Source organism: Anabrus simplex, chromosome 1 (genome assembly GCF_040414725.1).
Source record: "Anabrus simplex isolate iqAnaSimp1 chromosome 1, ASM4041472v1, whole genome shotgun sequence".
Classification (NCBI taxonomy): Eukaryota; Metazoa; Arthropoda; class Insecta; order Orthoptera; family Tettigoniidae; genus Anabrus; species Anabrus simplex.
The window spans coordinates 1,129,819,750-1,129,834,946 of record NC_090265.1 but is presented as its reverse complement, the minus strand read 5'-3'; the positions used below and the strand labels follow the sequence as shown (position 1 = coordinate 1,129,834,946).

At 39.3% G+C, this 15,197-nt stretch overlaps 1 protein-coding gene across 1 annotated transcript in view; it reads left to right on the top strand.

Annotated features, from left to right (window-relative positions):
• LOC136858090 (UNC93-like protein) overlaps window positions 1-14,267 on the top strand; it is an 85,114-nt gene extending 70,847 nt beyond the window's left edge. The window contains exons 4-6 of the mRNA XM_067137362.2: window positions 453-615; window positions 10,220-10,487; window positions 12,018-14,267. Coding sequence (XP_066993463.2) covers window positions 453-615; window positions 10,220-10,487; window positions 12,018-12,310 — 724 coding nt within the window. The 3' untranslated portion in view covers window positions 12,311-14,267. The remainder of the gene's footprint in view (window positions 1-452; window positions 616-10,219; window positions 10,488-12,017) is intronic.
• The last annotated feature ends 930 nt before the right edge of the window (window positions 14,268-15,197 follow it).

Genomic DNA, 15,197 nt, shown 5'->3' with positions numbered 1-15,197 from the left:
GACACGAAAAATGAAAACCACATATACGGTCTTCAGTTGACCTAAAACGGATAAATATATGAAAAATTGGCAAAACAAACGAAATTACAGACAGCGCACCCCCTACAACTGCATTTATATAGATAAAGGAATAAAATGCCACCAGGAACATTTTAAATCCTAATGAATAGATAATGTCGACCGTATCTATCATGCGGTACGAATTTTGCATCAAAATGTGCAGCCCTGACCCCAACAAAACCCCGATTGAATTGTAGCCTTAAGAGTAGATAACAATACATCCATTCTCTTACAGGGAAACTGAGTAATTCAACTAGCAAACTATATTCGATTGCTAAGTGTGATTGTTAATAGCCAATAGTGTTAAGCATAATTTACTGTTCAATTATGTTTTCATATTCGTAAGGATATCACAGTGAAATTAATTATTATGATCCTATTCATTGTTGCAGGTACAACGAAGGTAATCGTTTGGATAAGACAAAGAAAGAAACCCAGTGTGAACATGTGTCAGGAAGTCTGGCGCAGTTCGTTAACAAGTTCCAGTTGTTCCTGGCTCCCTTGATTATGCTACTCAGCATGTCAGATCCTACACTTACAATGGACTTTTGGATTGTAAGTTAAATATATCCATGATAGTATGAATTTGATATATCTTATTCCTTTTCACTAACTGCCTCCAGAATATCCCGTGATGAACTAGTTTAGCATTGTAATTACAACTTAACACAGAGCTCCTTCAAGAAACACACATATTTGTAATTATTTGTGATTTCCTTATCTGTATCTCAATACTAATCCCTTTCTTTCAGTTGGCTCTCCTGCAGGACGATTAGCTAATTACTTTCAAAATTACATTAATAAGCGTTAGATTAATCCTTAAAATAAACAAGTAAATAAATACATGAATAAGTGTAAGTAATTTTCGAGCTTAAGTCCAACAAGGCAGCGGGTATAGATGTTATAATCACAGAGCTGTGGAAATATGTAGACGAAGATTCAATTAAAGGTATTAATGAGATTATATCTGACATCTGGATAACAGAGGAACTACCTAGTGACTGGACCACGGCTATCATCCACTCTCTGCACAAAAAGGGAGACAAGTCTGATCTAATCAACTACAGAGGAATCTCACTTCCCTTGGTGACTTACAAGAGCTTTTCCAAGATACCTGTATCATGATTAGAAGCTCAATTGGAGTATCAAGGCGGATTCAGGAAAGATTATGTGCGGAAAAGATCCTGAACTTCAAAACTACTATCAGAAGGATATGAGCTCTTCACATTTCGTGGCAATTTTCGTTGACATCCAGAAAGCTTATGATTCCATAGATTGACAATCTCTCTTTCAGACCCTTTATGAATTGGGACTAGATAATAAGACCCATAATCTAGTAAAAGCTACTTTGACAACCACCAAGTCAAAAGTCAAATGTTAAATTCATAGGGGAACTAACAAAAAGCTTTGATATCAGAAGAGATATTAGGCAAAGGCATTGTTTATCCCCTATTCTATTCATCTCCATGCCAGTGAAAGTCATTCGTGAATGGACGAAAACTCTATTAGACAACTGGTTTCAAAAATGGCTAAAAGCAAGTATCTGACTTACAAAAAAACTGATATTAACCACTCAGCTCTAAAATCACGACAAAAAAGGCAAGCTGTGACCTCATGCAATCGGTGCGCATGTACTTTACAGTTATAAATATACAAGGCCTTCGTACAGCTTCGTACAGTTTGCTGAGATAGGACGTAGTTCTCCAAACCATCAGCTAAATCTGCTGAACTTAAATAATAAACTCTAACCTATCCCCTTTGCCACATTAAGACACGTGCACAACTGCATTATGACATTATAAATCTAATACTCATCTTCTGTCGATTCCGCCGCGTGCCTTAGTCAGCCGGCTCCCATCCCCTCTAGCCAGCCATTCTTACTGAGATGCCTTCAAAATGGAACAGGTGTGGTTCATGGATGTCCATCCTGGCGTAGAAATTACGTTCCTGGCGTCTTGTTGCCTCTGCTGGTTCGGAACCTGACTACAACATTGCGTTCAATTACGGCATTACAACGGGTCAATGCAACCTGCCATATACTATTTACAACGCTCGGGCTTATTTCCCGTGACCTTGAAAACCAGTTCTTATTCGGCCGCGTGACAACTCACTGATAATCTGACACCGTAACTATGTCAATTTTCCCTCTCATTCCGCATTTCACCCTTATTATGTCACAACTCTACCTATGGAAACAGTACACAATGCTGGATTAGAAACTGTGCTGTCTATCAGGCGTTTGTGTCCTAGGAGCATCTGCTTTACTCCACTCAAGTATAAACTTGACATAGGCAGGCAACTATACATGTAAATGTTCATATCGCATTGTTTTTTCACCTAAATTTTACAGGCGCTAAAGTGTCAAATTTATCAAGTTCACTTCCACTCAGGAACATTAGCGCGTAATGATCAAGTTGTTATATCGACATTGTTCTTACAGACCCCCATGGCTACAAAATATACTTAGTTCGCTTCCAATGACGAAAAGTGAAGTCTGAGCATATGCCTCAGTGAAGACGTGTTTGAACATCTGAATGTTACTGAAATATCTTACACGTTGCACTCGGGCAACTGGAACAGGTGTGGTCCGTGAATCTCCATCCTGGCATAGAAATCACGTTCCTGACGTCTTCCTGCCTCTGCTGGTTCGGAACTTGACTACAACATTCCGTTCATTCACGGTACTTCAACGCGATAAGTTGACACTTCTCGCGAATTGACTTCTTCGAAGACTCTCGCCGAATTAACCGCTAAACAACTCGCTGGTCACTTTTATTATTTCGTCACCAAAGATGTTGTCCTATGCTCGTTCAGCATACATCTCTCGTTTTAATCAATGTATTGCCAATGTTGAAACGATGCTTCCTTTTCATTTGTTCAGGTCATCGCGTCACCTACGCTTAACTTAAAATTATTTCATATGATTTCTGGCCTCCTGTCGGGCTTTCGAAATGAAGTCCGTTGATCTCTGCCATTGTCTTCCGCCATTCCCTTGTTTTGCACGTGAAAGTCGTACGCGCGGCAGATGGCAACTTCTCTTCCTTAATTTAGCTTGCGGAAAATAGACCACCGGCGCTAAACTTCCTGTCGGATTTTGAAACATATGCCCTGGTCACTCCAAGTTTCCAGGACTTATTCATTTTATTAAGTTAATTGTACTCTCTCATAAATGATAATACAGCAATAACATGATCACTTAATAAGGGCTCAGATCTAGCCATGCAAGCCAGGTGTACCAAACTGAAGAGAGGTTTCCATCTCTGTAAGAACGTTTACAAGTCTAAATCCCTTTCCCTTCACCTCAAACATCGACACTATGAAACCGTAGTTAGACTTTCGCTACCGTATGCCTCAGAATGCTCGAACATGGTCAAAAAGATACAGCTCAGGAATTTGGAACTGAAAGAACGAAGTATTCTGAGAAAAATCTTGGATCCCATTAAAGAGGGAAGTGAATACAGAATCAGGCATAACAACGAAATTTACCAGCATTCAGAGAGCATGACATCAGCCATGGCAAAAAGGAATTTTATCGCCTACGGTCACATAGAACGGGCAACGGGAGACTGATCTGAAGAATCTTCAACACTCTTTCTAGAGGGAAGGGACAAATGCCAAATGGACGAAACTGGTTCGAAAAGACCTAGAATTTTTAGAAATTGATCCCAAAGATATATTCAACAGGGATAAATTTAGAATGCTGGTTAGAGCATCCGACACCCTCCAGTCACTGACAGATAAAACACTGCATCCTAAAGTGGAAGTGATGTGGATTCAGGAAAGGAAAGCGGCTCACAGTGAAAAGATGAAGGTATACTAAGATAAGAAGAGAGCTCACCAAAGTTAGCAACCTCGTGGTCCAAGAGACCTCAACGAAACAAGAAGAAATAAATACATACATAAGCTAGTTCTGCTGGACCCCAGTGTGACGACTGTTATCCATGAAAATACGTATGCTGTGGGAGGGTTAAGAAGTTCATTCAGACTTGTTAATACACTACAATTTTATTGAAATTAAAGTCCGGATCCATGGCTGAATGGTTAGCGTGCTGGCCCTTGGTCACTGTGGTTCGATTCCCGGCAGGGTAGGGAATTTTAACCATAATTGGTTAATTCCCCTGACACGGGGATTGGGTGAATGAGTCATCTTGATCATCATTTCATCCTCATCATGACGCGCAGGTCGCCTACGGATGTCAAATCAAAGGACCTGCACCTGGCGAGCCGAAGTCCACGGACACATCCCGGCACTAAAAGCCATACGCCATTTAATTTTCAATTCATTGAAATTAAAGTCGCATGTTTGTTTACTTTCATTGTTAGACTCAATTTCCTCCTAATGTGCTCATTCACAATTTTTCTATGTTGATTTAAATCATTCCGTTAGTCAAAAATCCATAAGTAGGAGTAATCATTCTTTCTATATTCGAGAGTATTGCCACCAGTTTATAAAAACGATAATATGAATATAACGTTTACTTGTGAACGGTAGATAGATCTGAACACCGAAAAAATGTTGAAATAATTTGGTCCATGAGCGTAACTTATTTATTAGGTAATGAAGTGGAATGCAACTGTAACCTTTCCTCGCATGTACCACACTGTATGTTTTAGAACACGAAGGGATCCGGTGTTTCAACACGGCTACGGCCGTTGGCAAAATAATGATGATGTGAGAAATTGGAACGTTATACAAATACCGTAGTGATTCTAGTTTCCACAAACGAATAAAATATTGAAATGCCGCGTTGACTAGGAAATATGTTTGAACCGTAGAACTGTTCTGACAAATGTTAATTTTAAGATAAAAATAGACTGTACATCAAGGTCAGTTTGTACTTATGAATTAATCACGCGCCAAGCTCGATAGCTGCAGTCGCTTAAGTGCGGTCAGTATCCAGTAATCGGGAGAGAGTAGGTTCGAGCCCCACTGTCGGCAACCCTGAAGATGGTGTTCCGTGGTTTCCCATTTTCACACCAGAAAAATGCCGGGAGATGTACCTTAATTAAGACCACGGCCGCTTCCTTTCAGGTCCTACGACTTTCCTGTCCCATCGTTGCCATAAGACCTATCTGTGCCAGTGCGACGTAAAGCAAATAATAATAAATAACTTCTACCAAGTATTCCCGTACACATTCACAGTGATTATTCTTTCTTCTTCAGTACATAATTTTCAGCGCGAATTTTAGCTTTTCTTGCAAATCCCGGTACGCCACAAATTTCTTCTTAAGCGGGGTCGCGTTACCAAGTAACTTCACGAGCGCTCCCCAAATTTTTCATATTACTTTGCACATCACTGGACCAGTTCTCATAAGTTTCCTTGTCTATAATGTAGATAAAGATCCGGTTGGTCAATCATTCTGGGCTTATCCGTCCCTATTGACAATTTATTATTATTATTATTATTATTATTATTATTATTATTATTATTATTATTATTATTATTATCTCGTGTATATGCATTCTACAAGATGATTCCAAACTACGGAGATAAACATAGGATAGGGATTCTTGTCAGGACAAGGAACGAAAACGTTCCATTGATACAGAAACATGTGCAAAGAAAAGGATCCGAATATAGAAAATGAAACTAGAATTGACATTGCAGGAAGTATGTTTCTGAATATAAAACAAAAAACAGTGTCTTCCGATTTGAAAATCCATGATATTCCGTAGAAGTATATAATTATATTTTACAAGTGCTGATTTACGGTGTTAAAGGACAGACATTAAAGGATTCGTCAATGAACCTACAGAAGACATTCGAAATATCAGTATATCACAGAATGTTAAAGATTCCGTAGTTAGACAACGTCCCGGAGGTGCTTCTTCGTGCTGGCAAAAAGACTTGTGAGATCTTAACCCTCACAAAATACAGGAAATCAGCCTATTTTTGTGCCAGAATGACAGCCTCGTACAACCAATCATAGAAGGGAAAAGTGGTAGTGGTTCCTGTCAGGACAAGAAACAAAAAGTTCCATTGTACAAAGAACAGAATCTGGATGAAAAAAAAATATTAGATTTTCAAAGGTGATTATCCTAGACACGGAACCTCCAACAATAGTTAGACAACCACAATACGGCAGCTCAGATACGAAAAAACACAACAAAGGAAAAGCGACTTCTGTGAGGGGAAAGCACCTAGAGAAGCGTAATAATAAGAAGCAGACGGAAATTCACCATGATCCCACAAGCAGAATTTATTATACTGCAAGAATGTCAGATAACAGGACGTGTCATAATGTCTGGTAACTTAAAGTGAATGTTGGAAATGTCTTCATAGCACCCACGCACACAGTTTTGTCCATGTCCAATAAGTGAAATCAGTCGGGTTACGTCCGGCGACTGAGATAATCTTGCAGATCTATCTACGAGGTAAGCGATGTTTACGTACTAGCGATATGTGAAAAAAACCTGTTCTGCAGGCGAAAACATACCCACATTCATTGGCACGATTGCTTGTAAGTAGATTTCACGTCGTGCGTCGTTAATTCTTTTATGGCGAGTTAATAATCCTCTTTATATTTTGTTCTGGGATGAGAGACACTCTCCAATTCAGAACGACCGTCTGTAGCTTCCAGTAATTGCTATGAAACGTTCATTAAGATGTTTGGCCGTAGTGGTGATCGGTCACTTATATTCATCTTTCCCTTCCTCCTGATATCATGACTGAGACAACTGTGGACAGAGATTCTCGGTTCTGTGGAACTGGCATGATAATACTGAAGATCCTGTGGGTAGACGGTTTTACCAATGAGATGGTACTCCATTGTGCTAGGTAACAAAATGCAGGAAAGTACCCTTCTGCGGTCACAAATACAGTGATACATTTGGTCAGAGAAAGCAAAGTAGAAAAGAAACGTGGGCGAGGAGTTTCAGACAGTGGTTTAGCATTCATTACACTGCAGTCCTGATGCCGGAAGCAGTAAACAGGCATAAATACTCGATGAATACTCGATAAATACTCGATAAATACTCGATAAATACTCGATGAATACTCGATGAATACTAGATAAATACTCGATAAATACTCGATGAAGCATAACAGCCTTCTCGCTTCTCCTCTTTGTTCATCACTTTTGTGCCACAATGGAAGTTGTAAGAACGGACCAAGCAAATCGTATGTAGTAAGATTTAGGGGACTATGTCTTACAAGAGAACATCGGCAGTGGTTAAGTCGCCGATCGCGATGAAACTTGGAAAACACATTGAGGTACACGTAAAAAAGGATGTTGGCATCAATTTTGGGTGCCAACATTCATTAGGGCGTTAACTAAAGGGCCTAAAATTTGCGAAATTTCAAATTCCGCGCGATCAGCGATGAATACCTGCTGGCCAATGAGGCTAAGTCGGCACACTGCGTGTCTGGAGACATGATTCTGTACCTCCTCCCCTACACACCTCCACCCCTCCTTCTGGTTCGCCACCGCACGTTTCCCTTCTCCCCGCGCCGGCCCGTCTTCCTAGCTGTCGAAGATAACCCGTGCTACACTTTGCGTAGCCTTCCTCATATCTCTCCTTTGTAATTTCCACATTGTATTAGTTTACGTTTTCTGAAATGTTTATGAAAACGTTTGCACCGGGCGAGTTGGCCGTGCGGTTAGAGGTACCGGCTGTGAGCTTGCAACCGGGAGATAGTGGGTTCGAATCCCACTGTCGGCAGCCCTGAAGATGGTTTTCCGTAGTTTCCCATTTTCACACCAGGCAAATGCTGGGGTTGTACCTTAATTAAGGCCACGACCGCTTCCTTCCAACTCCTAGGCCTATCCTATCCCATCGTCGCCATAAGACCTATCTGTGTCGGTGCGACGTAAAGCAATTAGCAAGAAATGTATGGTGCCGATTCTTAATTGTGTTTTGTTTCGGATTTCTTTTCATTTTTTAATGTTTCGAATAGACCAAAGATTGTTTTCGTTTACTATCAGTTAATGACGGGGAGTTTGCCCAATGCAATGTATACGGAGTCATTTATTGTGTTGCCTTGTAATTGTTTGTTGTTGTACCAGTTCGTACAACAGCCATTTCATTTTTTGCGCATGTAACTGCCATTATACCCAGAAGACCGCAGTGTGATACATAGACCTTCGTCAGCTATAACGCAAAAGTACCGGAAAAGTAAGACTACTGGTCCGCCTGTGATTACTGTATATCTACTGCATATATAAATGCACATCTTTTTTATTTTTCAAGGCTGTTCTTATTACGTCAAACTTTACTACATTCCATGTCATACTCATATCAAAGTTGCCTATGCATTAAATTTATTTATATTCGACAACCGTTGCTGCAATTGAAATGTGTTGTGCCTGTCACTGCACAACATAAATAAATCGTTCAGTACAAGCAAAAATAAAAACATTCTACCTATAGGCCGATTCCTTATACCACAGTACGCAATACGGAAAATACCAGTAGTTTCAAACTCGGAGTTTATAATTGTTGTTGTTGTTGTCGTCCGCGATGTCGTTTCGTTATGACACAACTGATAGCGTATACGAAATGGGTGGGAGGGGGAAAGGGGATATAAAAAGAAGATCTGGACCTATAACCAGGTTTTGACGTCCCGAGGTACCGAATCTCATTACATTCATTGATATCCTCTACCCGTGCACGTAATTTCTTTACATAAAAAGGCATTTAATGTTGTTTAAAGGTGGGAGATTTATTTAGTGGTGGGTGATTTAATTTAATTAATTCCATACGTATGTCCACTCTAAAGGACACTACCGACAGCTTTAATGCATTTTAGAAGTAAATAATAATTTAAGCGTAGAAAGGACGCTGTACCCCATCCCACGTTTGACCACACTCGGTGGTACTTAACTCGGAGTTGTACCCACGAATGTGACAACTCACCGGAATTAGCAGGAATGAAAATATAATATTTGAATAAAATATGGGTATATTAGTCTAGGTTATTTATTATAATTATGTGTGAAACGGAACGTTATTTAAAGAATTTAAATAATTATAGTACGAAAAGAAGCAAAGTACAGAGCCAGTCCCGCAAGCGCGTGGAGAACGGAAACGTGCGGCGGCGAACCAGTTGGAATGGGGAGGGGAGGAGGTGCAGAGGCGTGTCTCCAGGCACGCAGTGTGCCGGCTTAGCATTGGCCAGCAGGTATTCATCGCTGATCGCGCGGAATTTGAAAAGTAGCAAAGTTTAGCCCCCTCAATTAACGCTCTAATGAATGTTGGCACCCAAAATTAATGCCGACATCATTTTTACGTGTACCTCAATGTGTTTTCCAAGTTTCATCGCGATCGGCAACTTACCCATTGCCGATGTTCCCTTGTTAGACAAGTTCAAATGGAAAACAAGTAGTATTACAATTGAAATATCGAGAGTGTAAGGTTGCATTTGGGAGATGTTTTGTTTAAAATAAAATGTCCGCAGACTTACAGTAAGTATGAACTTATGTTATTGAACCGTGTTGTTGTTTTCTGTACATGCCGCACAGTTTGCCGACGTTTCGAATACATTGCAGTGTTCCTTGCCAAAGCGACTGAAATACCCCCATTCTATTCGAAGTATTCGAACCGTCGGCAAACTCTACGTAATGTACAGAAAACAAAAACACGTTTCAACCTGGAAGGAAAACTACATAAATCTACACACAGTGGAAATTTTCATCTAAGATATGGCCTTCAGTTGTTCCCCATTAAACTTTATGTAAATAAATACCACAACTGCTGCTTCCCACATTTAAGACATTTCCTTTACTACCCTCACCCAAAAACCTGTAACTATCAGTGAGACGTTAAAATAGTTGCAAAGAAGAATAATGCATACTATATTTTAGATATGATATGCTGCAAATCGCTTGTAGTTAACTTTACCGACGCTATTCTAAAGTCTGTTCGCCATTGCCGGCTCATGGACGGAAGAATTCGACGGACTTTGATTCTTCTATTGATCCTTCGTTACACAGTTTCTAGCTGATTGCTGAGACCTGTTTAGAATTCCCTAACGGGCTGATGGGAAAAGGTATATGTTATAACCATTTGTTAAATTTGGAGGATTAATTCAGGAGGAACTGGAAGAAGGATGTATTCTGAAAAATATTGATGTTTTATTTTCGTACATTTCCTCCCTGAAATACTACAGTCTGATTATCTCTCCATCATGTACTCAACCCATTAATTTTCTTCTTACAGGGATATTTTTCCTGTGTTCATGGAGCTCCTCATCTGCGTGATCTTATGTTATGTTACGGGGTCTTTCTGCTAATTTTCTGCCTGCTAGTTGGCTGTTGTGCTGTCCGTCTCTTGGGACGTATAACTACCTTAGTGGGGTCCTTCTGTCTCTTCCTGACAGTGATTGCAGTTTTAAAGTTCTGGGATCCTATAGGACACAAGACCGTGGTGTTCTTCATTATATCCGCCATCTGGGCTATTCCTCAGACATCTGTCGTCGTTATATCAGGTGAGTTAATCTAATCATTCTTGACTTTCACCCTAATGTTAATCCTTCTGAACCTATTGTGGAAAAATATTATAACAATATACAGTAATAAGTGTGGGTTAAGATTATAACAGGTCTCTTACACTGGGGATTTGTTAGATCAAAGTATTCAGACAGACAGACAGACAGACAGACAGACAGACAGACAGACAGACAGACAGACAGACAGACAGACAGACAGACAGACAGACAGACAGACAGACAGACAGTCTTCACGGAAATTTTGGAATGGCATTTTTTGTATTGCCTATGCACAGATATGAATTTTTCAATTGTGTCCAAAGTACAGACACAGCTCTCATTTTATTTGTGTAGACGGCTTGGAATACCAAACGCTGGTCTAACTGGCTCAGACAGTAGAGGTTGGCGAGTTTGAGTCTGGCACACTCCGATGTTATTGGAAGGTGTTCAAATTCACCTGTATACCGGTGCGTAAGAAACTCCAACAGGACAAAATTCTAGGCACCTCGGTGCTTCTGTAGTCTATGGGAGGTTGGGAATGCCAAACATGAGTCTTTTGGGTTTATGCCGTATGATAAGAGGCAGGCTGCCGAACAGCTTGCATTTCACGGAGGTCTTGCTCCACTTCCTAAATAGTAATTCAGAACCGCACTAATTACACTGAAAGATTTCAATTAAATTTCACAATCTATCTAAAGAACCATCCCTGTGCTCTACGATTAGGGTGTCGATTACTGGTGGAATCTGGGTTCAATTCCCGGCACGTTCAAAAACTATATCGTGGACTGAGGGCTGGAACGGGTTCACTCAGACTCGTGACAACAATTGAGGAGCTGTCTGATGTGAGAGGAAGCGGACACCTTAAAAGAAATATAGTCAAAACAGTTGAGGATGTTGTCACGCTCACAATGTGACATTTTGGAAACTCTAGGCCACTTCGATAGCAGCAGTTATTTATGCAGGATTAGGATCTTATTAAGCTGTAAATATCTTGGGGTATATATACTGTACTTTCCCTGGTTGTTTAGCATCTGGCTCTTATTTAGATGGACTTAAATGATAATAATAATAATAATAATAATAATAATAATAATAATAATAATAATAATAATAATAATAATAATAATAATAATAATAATAATAATAATAACCGGGGTAAGTAGCTCAGACAGTAGAGCAGAGCACTGGCCTTCTGAGCCCAGTTTGGTAGGTTCGATCCTGGTTCAGTCCGGTGTTATTTGAAGGTGCCCAAACACATCCACCTCATGTCGGTAGATTTACTGGCACGCTAAAGAACTCATGCGGGATAAAGTCGTGGCACTGGAGTCTCTGAAAACCCGTAAAAGTAGTTAATGATACGTAAAATCAAGAGTATTATTATTATTATTATTATTATTATTATTATTATTATTATTATTATTATTATTAAAATATAAAACTGAGTTCTATTAAATTTTTATATTAAAGATGTAAAACAATGTCATTGCAAGTAACTGAAACATTTTTTTGTATTTTTGTATTGCATTTCAGTTTTGCAAGGCATTCTGTTCGTGGGGAAAGAAGAGGCAGCGTTTAGCACCTTTGTGTTCTGGAGATTCGCAGGCAACCTGATCCTCTACGTCATACAGCCGAGCGTGTGTATGAACACCATCCTGCTTGTCGTGTTCGTTGTGTTACTGATCTCCGTCGCAGGTTATGTCATTTTCGAGCTGACTTGGAAAGAGGCGCCGCATCTTATGAACCAGCGAACGCTTTCTATTGTCTCCAGTGACGGGATGGTGGAAATTCCTCTTGGAAGTCCCACAAAAGGGCAATTCTATTGACACTTATTTATGTATCTTATTTACGTGTTGTCACTAATCTATAATTTCAGGTATTTTCCTCCATTATTCGAGGTTATAGTATACCTAATAAGCACAAAGTAATCACAAACTTAGAACATAGAGGAACTCGTAATGAATTATTTTACTGCATTAGTAGGCTACATGGTGTATTTTATTTGATTACGTGCGCAAACATTTTGCATTACAAACCCGAATATTCACAGATACATTTTGGTCGTAATTTACAACTTAGAATATGGTAGCGTCCACAGAATTTATTACAAAGTTCACATACATAATCACTGCTGGGGAAGTGATACTTCTTTTTTATGCACAATTTGGTATGAAACACATGCACCGCCATCCTTGTCACCACATGCCATAATTTATCGTTTGCTTGTCTCCATTTGGTAGTCATCACTGCTTCTGTTGTATAGAAGTCTTCCCATATTTGATCTCCCTTCTCCCGTCTGTTCCGCAGAGCACTCTTCACTGCAGGTGTCTTTGGTAACAAGTGGCTTAAGGTTAGCTCTTCCAACAGAAATGTGCCATAACATGAACTAGTCTCATATGTGTATTTTGATAAGCCCATAGTTCTTTTCAAGAATCTGACTTTTAGAGCCTCGATATCTTCCAGATGTTTTACAGTCAGGTGTTCCCAGATCCCAGATGATCTCTATTCCGTATGTTAACGTGGGTAGCATTTTGGTATCGAACAACTTCAAGGCAGTTTCCAGGGAGAGAAGCTGTAGATTTTTAATTTCGTTCATAGGTTTAACTGGCACGATCAGTCTTTCCCTGTGGTGTACTGAGAAAAATGTTGCAGTCACATGTGTTTAAATTCCTAAATATCTGTACAAGTTCTTCTTTTTTTAGCGGTAAACCTTTTCGAGGCTTCTTCCTGATTTCTTGAAAATTTCTTGCTCCGTTTTTCTTCATTCATCTGTAGTTCGTTCATCTCTATCCATTCAACTAAGGAGACCATTCCTCATTGAAAATTTTCCCTGTTGCTTGACACCAGTGCCCTATCGCCTGCATATATGTATGACGATATAGCTCGTGATTTCTTATTAACTGCAGCTACTACAGCGTGATTAAGAACACTGAAGAGCAATGGGCTAAGTGGATCACCCTGCAATACTCCACAAGTCTGATTTAACCATTCAGACTGTCCAATACTGTCGCTGATTCTCACAAAAATGTCCGACAGGATGTTTCATGTGAGTTTTATTGTCCATGGGACTTCGTAGAATGTTCTTAGTTTTCTACAAGCTTCCTGCGGTTAACCATGTCAAAAGCCTTTGAGAAATCTATAAAGATCACATACAGATTTGCCCGTTCTTTAATTATTTCTGCTTGTATTTGTGTTATTAGATATTCGGCTACCATTAATGTGGAGCGACCTACTCTGAATCCAAATTACTCGTCTGAAAGGTGTTCCTCTATTTTTCGGCCTATCCTCAAGGCTAGCATTCCTGAAAGCAGCTACTTAAAGTGCTACACCTCGATATGCTTCAGGATTATTTGTGTTTCCCTTGCCTTTGTATAGTGTTTTTATTGTGGAAATGCTCCACCCCCTTGGTATATTTCCTGTATCTAAACATTTGTTGAACAGGGCAAACCATGTCTCTGCCTTTACTGTGTATGTCACTTGTAGATGTTCATTGCAGAGTCCATCTGGTTCTGGTGCTTTCCCTCTCTTTAATGATCTCATGACATTATCCGCATCATCCTTGGTAAAGTATGGACATGTTTCATTCAAATACGTTTCTTCTGTAAAATCTGGTCTCGTTTTCTTGTGATAAAATTTTACTAAAATGATTTTACCATCTTTCCATGGGCATGGACATTGCGAAACTTGGCTGCCTTGTTCTTAAGACTTGAAAATGATCCTCTTCCACAGCTTGTGCTTGTCTAATAGGTTATTTTTGGATGAATTCCGTTTTCTTCCTATTTATTAGTCCTGCCTTTGGCGTTGATACTCCTTCAAGATTTCCCTCTCATTTTGATGTTTGAAGCCTTCTTGAACTGCCTAGAGTACCCATTCTTTTCTGGTAGTACTCTGTGTCAAACCATAGTTTTGCACTTCTAGGTCTATTCTGAGCAGTTGTTTTCTTCCTACTATGATCCTATCTGTTTCGTCTAACTTATTTTCTGCAACGAGTAACTGTATACTTTCCTGTAGTTCAGACATCTCTTCTAAGTCCCTCTTGTCTAATTTATGACTAATGCCGTTTGCATCTATAGTTCTTGATAATTCCTGTTCTTGTTTAAGTTCTACTGATATCGGAATATGCTTCCTTATTAATCTCCCTTATGGTTTCCATAATTTTTTCTCACCGCTTATTGTGAACCGTCTTGTAAATTTTAAATCTAGAGTACCCATGCCGTATTTTAGTAGTCCAGTTGAAAAAAACGTCATTTGAAAATTTTTGGGAACCGCGAAGAACTATAATATTGCTTCTATGAAATGTACATCTTAGCTGCTACCATGTAAACTATAGTATAAAAGTACTACGTTTCGATCTTAAAAGCAAAAAAAAATCGTGGTATAGCTCATGTGAACACAGAAACTAGGAACATTTAGGCATAAGGACTTTTGCAGTAGTTTGCAGAATTTAAAAAAGTTTTGCGGCAGTATGTGAATTGGTGACCAAGGGGGTATATATGGAGTAATTTTTAAAAATAACATTTAAACTTAAACTTGATCCTAACATTAGCAAAGAGAAATAATATTTAAGTTTAAAGTATAATACACTTAAGAAATAGTAGACCGCAATTTTAAGAGAGGAACAGATAGAAAACAAAAATTGTTAAATGAAGTAATTTTTTCTCAAAAATACATTCGTATTTCCCTCAAGCAACACAACTGTCTTGTAGATAATGT